Genomic DNA, 5,665 nt, shown 5'->3' with positions numbered 1-5,665 from the left:
ACTTTTGGTAAATTGCAAACCAAGACAGCAGGATAAATACTGCCGCTGCGGGCTGCTTTTCTGCTGCAGGAGCCTGCTTGTGCATTTGCAGATTTGTTTATTTCCCCCCCTTTATCCTGACCTTTCATTTCACTCTCCAGTATTCCCCTTTTTTTTTTTTCTATCCTCTTTTGCTTTCTTTATTCGTTCAAGTGCCCCGATCCGACCGCCCAGACACGCTCGCACCTCGCCGTGCGCGTTCCCCGCTAGCACCGGGCCGGCCGCCCCCGCGCTGCCTTCGGCCCCGGCCGCACCGAGCTCCCGTCGGGGATCACGGGGGCGGCCGCTGCCGCCGCCCAGCGGACACGGGAGGCCCTGCACCTCCCCCGGCTTCACCGCGTCTGGGCACAAAACGGGCTCGTAAAGTCCCGGGGCAAACCGCACGCCTGGCAGCCCACGGCCCCGCCGCGGTTTCTTGCCCGACCAGTGGAGGTCCCGGTGGCGGGGCCGTCGAGGCGGAGCGCGGAGGCTGCTCGGGATGTGCTGCAGGCAGGAGGGGGCTCCTGCCGTCGAAAAACTTCTTAGGAAGTGCGGGGGTCGGGCCGGGACCTGCTTCGCCGCGGCGCCCAGCGGGGGCCCTACGCTTCGGGTGTGACACCGGCGACACCCAGGGAAGGCCCCCGGTTTTTGGCAGCGAGAACACAGGAGCTCCTCGGCTCAGCACGGCCCCAAGCCGTCGAAAGCGGAGCCGAAGGTTGCAGCCCCCTCCGCATAGAGGGACCTCGCCCTTGTCCTTTGGGGTGCGGGTCCGCACCCCGCGCCGCTGCCCCCCGGGACGCCGTACGGCTGCGGTGTGTCACGTCGGGGCCAGCCGTCCGCAACGAGTAGCCGCCTCGCCGCGGCTCCCCGTGCCCCCTCTGCTTCCCATGCGGTCCCCGCGCCCTTCCGCACCTTTGAGCGGGGCGGGTTCGCAGGGGGACGCACTGCGGCAGGAAGCGGGGGGGGATGGCGCAGCTCGGGGGGAAGCGGTGAGCCCCCCGCTGGCAGGGCGGGGACCCCTGGTGCGGGACAAACAGGACGGGGCGGGGGTCGAACGGGCCCTCGTGTCCTCACCGCTCCCTCCTCTCCCCAAGGGCGACCACCGGCAGAGCCGGCCGAGGCTTCCCGCAGCGGGGAAGCCGTTGTCTCCGCGGCCGGGTCGCCGGGCCCGCTCCCGTGGCGTTACCGAGAGCCGCGGCCGACCACCAGCATCCAGAAAACTTCCCTTAAACCAGTCCTGCCCCAGTCCCGCCCGGAGCCCCCTTCGCCCTGCCGCGTCCCTCTGTGCCCGCCTCGAGCCGTGCCCGGCCCCGGGCTCCTCTGGGGCGCACCGCGGGGGGAGGTTTGGGGCCGCCGCTGCTGCTTTCGGTGCCTGCCGGGCCCCGGGGGTGCTTTGCCGGGACGGGCCTGCAGGCTGGGAAGGGAGGCGGCGGGGTGGGCTGGCCCCCGGTTCGTAGGGGCCTGGAGATGGTAATTCGGAGTAAAATGTAACTCAAAGAACTCTGAATCATTCATTACCACCTTGTAATTACTCTGCTAATTAGGTTGACACGGCACTTAATCAGGATTAATACGACGTCTTGTCACTGGCAGTTTCCATTACTCTGACATTCAACAAGGGAGCCGTCCCGCAGACGCCAACACGGGCTGCTGCTCTCCGAGGGGACCCGCGGCCCGACCCCGCCGCCGGGAGCTGGAACGGGGCCGGAGGCGGGGAGGGACCGAGCGGCCCAGGGCGCCCCGACAGCACGGCGGGCCGTGCACTCCCTGCTCACACCGTAGCCCCGTCGGTGCCAGCACCCGCCACGTTCCCCCCCACCCCTTGGCGGTCCCGGTCCCCCGAGGGCTGTCGCTCGCCCCGCCGTGCGCCCGCCGCCGCCCAGCGCACCGGGACGGACGCAGCCCCGCTGCCGCCCTGGCGGTGCCGTCCCGCTCCTCTCCCTTTCCTTCCTACCCCCATCTCGTTCCTCGATGTGCCTTTCCCTCCCCCTCCCCTCCCTCCCGCTCCGTCTTGCCCCTCTCCCCGACGGGGCGGCGCTGCGACGGCGGCGGCGGCGGGAGGGGGGGGGGGCAGTGAGAGAACGACGGTGCCCGCCGCCGCGCGCGCTGATTGGCTGCCGCCCTGGCGGCGTCACCCCCGCTCGGCGGGCCGCCAATGGGGGCGGGCGGCGGCGGCGGAGAAAGCCCGGGTTTATCATAACCCGCGGGGGACGCGGCGGCCGTGACGTCACGGGGGGAGTCGCCGCCGCCGAGAGGAGCCGGCCGGCACGGGCGGGCGCGCCGCAGAGGCCGGAGTCCGCCCCGCTCCGCGCCTCCGCCCGCAACTTCCCGACTAACTTCGGCCCGGCCCGGCGCGGCGGCGATGCGGCGCTCGGCGGGCGCGCCGCGCTAGTGCCGCCCGCCCGAGTGCCGCCGCAGGTGCGCTGCCCCCCCCGGCCTGCCGCCCGGTGAGCGGGCAGCCCCCGGGGATGCGGGCGCAGCGCTAGTGGGCCGCCATGGAGGGGCCGAGCGGGTCCAGCTTCGGGATAGACACCATCCTGTCCGGCGGCAGTTCCGGCAGCCCCGGCGTCATGAACGGGGACTTTCGGCCGCACGGCGACGGTCGGCCCGCGGATTTTAGGAGCCAGGCCACGCCGTCCCCCTGCTCGGAGATCGACACCGTGGGCACGGCACCCTCGTCGCCCATCTCGGTGAGCATGGAGCACCCCGAGCCGCACCTGGGGGTGGCGGAGAGCCTCCCGCCGCCGCCGCACCACCTCCACCTCGGCCCGCACCCGCCGCCGCCGAGTTTGCAGCCGTCTCCCCCGCAGCCGCCGCCGCCCCAGCTGGGCTCGGCCAGCTCCGGCCCCAGGACTTCCACCTCCTCTTTTTTAATTAAGGACATTTTGGGCGACAGCAAACCGCTGGCGGCGTGCGCACCTTACAGCACCAGCGTCCCCTCTCCCCACCACACCCCCAAGCAGGAGGGCAGCGTGGCCCCGGAGAGCTTCAGGCCGAAACTCGAGCAGGAGGACAGCAAAGCCAAGCTCGACAAGCGCGACGACACGCAGGGCGACATCAAATGCCACGGTGAGTACGTCCCGGCCCCGCTCCGCCGCCGGTGCGGCCCGGAGGGAGGAGGGAACCGGAGGAGAGCAGCACCGGCCCCGCTCTGCACGGGTTTGTCGCGATCGTGGCTGTCTCGTTTGTAAAATGGGTAAAAAATAATGCAACCGCGTTTTATTCTCTCCGGCGACTGAGAATTCCTCCTCATCTTCTCCGTCTTTTTTTTTTTTTTTTTTTTTAACGTGTTCGTTTTTAACAAAATTAGGCTGAACGGGTGCGATGGCGTTTGGAAGGAGAGCGTGTTTATTTTTTAGGTTATCGCGCATAAATGCCTCCCCGGCTTTCTAAGAACCACGCACAGCGGCCCCGCTGCACTTAATGCCTTCATCCTTTTCGGTTTTGTTCATTCGATCTGAAATAAAAATAAAGAGAAATAAACGCAACAAACCCCACCACCTTCCCAATACCAAATAAACGAAAGAAGTTTAAATTAAACAAACAAACAAAAAGAACCGGCCCGCGATAAGCAGAGAAGGTCACAGGGCTTTGTGTGTTTTGCGAAAACCAGGAAGGGTTATTTCTCTGTCTTCTCTTCCTTTTTTTTTTTTTTTTGGATGGATTTCGGGCTCATGGGGAAGCCTACGCAGCTCAGGGTTTGTAAGTGAAAACAGCGATGTGTGCATGGGGAGAAGGAAGGGGAAGGAAGGGAAAGAGTGAGAAACGGCGGCACGGAGAGGGGATCTTTTTCGTTCGGTGCGAGCGGAGCCTCCCCTTCCCGCGGGCTGGCTTCGCAGGAAGCGCACTTTAAGCCGCGAGGTGACGGGACAGATTTTTCTAATTTTGCCCCATTCACATATTTTTGCAAGGCTGAATAGCAGCGAGACGCTGGTGTGTGCCGCTCATTTTGCTATTTTAGGATTAGCATAAGAGTGCCCAAAACAGATGTACAGTCTGGTCTGGCCATTTTTGTGTGCACCAACCTCCCCAGTGGGTCAATTAGAGAGATTATTGTTCTTCCTGCAGGGAAGATCAAGGAACGCTACAAACCCGGGTACGAGCAGGGGTGGATTGACATATCGATTTCCCAGCTTTTAGGGGCGGGGGGGGGAGGGAGGGCGAAAAAATAACGAAACCCCCGCCGATGACAAATAGAGCGGGGAAATCCCGCCGCCCCCCGCTTTATTCGCCCCTTCCCCAAACGCCTCGGAGAAGTCCCGGGGGAGGGGGCGGCGGGGCCCGGGGACGGCTCCAGGGAGGGGCGGCGGTCTCTCCGGGGTCCCGCCGCCCCTCGCTCACGGCTCCTCGGCTCGCTCGCAGGGACAAAGGAGGAGGGCGACCGGGAGATCACGAGCAGCCGGGACAGCCCGCCGGTGCGGGCCAAGAAGCCGCGGAAGGCGCGGACAGCTTTCTCCGACCACCAGCTCAACCAGCTGGAGCGCAGCTTCGAGCGCCAGAAGTACCTGAGCGTGCAGGACCGCATGGACCTGGCTGCCGCCCTCAACCTCACCGACACTCAGGTGAAAACCTGGTACCAGAACCGCAGGTAAGGGGGCCCCGACGGGCCGGCGGCTCACCCACGGCTCGGCCCGGCCCTGGGAACAAGGGGGGGGCGCCGCCGGCCTTGCCCTCCCTGCGGGAGCCCGGTGCGCGGCCCCGCGCCCTCCCCGGCGGGCCGGGGGCTCCGTCCAGTTGTCACCGCTGCCATAATTTTCTGTCTCATTACATACGGTTGCAGCCACCCTAATTCTGTCGGAAAACATTAGTGTCAGCGCGCTGCAATCTAACCGGGGCGCCATGTTTATTAATTTGGCCGGAGCTGCCGCGCGTGTGCGTGTGTGTGTGCATGTGTGTGCGCGGGGGGAGCTGTGCCCCGCCGGGCACCGTGGGCCGGGGCCGGCCCCGTGCTGATACCGAGGGCCGCAGCGCCCCGTCGGGGTCTCGGCAGCGCCGGGGAGGGGAAGGGGCTGGCCGCCCGCAGCCGGCGGCGCTCGTCGGGCCGGGCCGGGCCGGGGGCCCCGTCGCGGCGCCCGCTCTGCAGCCGCCTCTTGTGCTCCCCCCGGCAGGACGAAGTGGAAGCGGCAGACGGCGGTGGGACTGGAGCTGCTGGCCGAGGCCGGGAACTACTCGGCCCTGCAGAGGATGTTCCCCTCGCCCTATTTCTACCACCCCAGCCTGCTGGGCAGCATGGACAGCACGACGGCGGCCGCGGCCGCCGCGGCCATGTACAGCAGCATGTACCGGACTCCCCCCGCGCCGCACCCCCAGCTCCAGCGGCCGCTGGTGCCGCGGGTGCTTATCCACGGGCTGGGACCCGGCGGGCAGCCGGCCCTCAACCCCCTGGCCAACCCCATGCCGGGCACCCCGCACCCCCGGTGAAGCAGCACCGCGGTCCCCGCAACGAGCCCTTCCCCTCCCCGTCCCCAAACAAGCCCCAGCACCGCAGAGAAGGAAACAAGGGGAAGCCGAGGGGCAGGAGCGTCTGCAGGCAGCCACCAGCCACCGAAGGAGGCGATCAGTCAGAGCAGGGACTCTTGAACCGTGAACCCCGAGCCGAGCCCGTAAGTGAAACGACCACACGCGGGGGAACGCGGGCAGAGCCACG

The 5,665-nt window shown here is 67.0% G+C and overlaps 2 protein-coding genes across 2 annotated transcripts in view; both read left to right on the top strand.

The window, feature by feature from the left end:
- The window catches only part of LOC126913391 (translation initiation factor IF-2-like), a 2,440-nt gene extending 965 nt beyond the window's left edge, over positions 1-1,475 (top strand). The window contains exon 2 of the mRNA XM_050712327.1: positions 193-1,475. Coding sequence (XP_050568284.1) covers positions 193-1,475 — 1,283 coding nt within the window. The remainder of the gene's footprint in view (positions 1-192) is intronic.
- A 1,038-nt stretch (positions 1,476-2,513) lies between these two features.
- On the top strand, positions 2,514-5,439 carry BARHL2 (BarH like homeobox 2). The gene is made up of 3 exons (XM_035537942.1): positions 2,514-3,087; positions 4,381-4,606; positions 5,127-5,439. Exons 1-3 carry the CDS (start codon positions 2,514-2,516, stop codon positions 5,437-5,439), a joined length of 1,113 nt encoding a protein of 370 aa, XP_035393835.1.
- Positions 5,440-5,665: the final 226 nt, after the last annotated feature.

The sequence above is a fragment of the Cygnus atratus genome, chromosome 8, assembly GCF_013377495.2.
Source record: "Cygnus atratus isolate AKBS03 ecotype Queensland, Australia chromosome 8, CAtr_DNAZoo_HiC_assembly, whole genome shotgun sequence".
NCBI lineage: Eukaryota > Metazoa > Chordata > Aves > Anseriformes > Anatidae > Cygnus > Cygnus atratus.
The sequence above is the reverse complement of the archived record's forward strand: the minus strand, read 5'-3'. Positions and strand labels throughout refer to the sequence as shown.

What these genes read in the sequence shown, in the direction of transcription:
- BARHL2 (XM_035537942.1), top strand. Translation starts at nt 2,514, where the DNA reads ATGGAGGGGCCGAGCGGGTCCAGCTTCGGGATAGACACCATCCTGTCC. An exon ending in GGGCGACATCAAATGCCACG is followed by an intron (nt 3,088 to 4,380) that starts GTGAGTACGTCC and finishes GCTCGCTCGCAG; the next exon opens with GGACAAAGGAGGAGGGCGAC. An exon ending in ACCTGGTACCAGAACCGCAG is followed by an intron (nt 4,607 to 5,126) that starts GTAAGGGGGCCC and finishes TCCCCCCGGCAG; the next exon opens with GACGAAGTGGAAGCGGCAGA.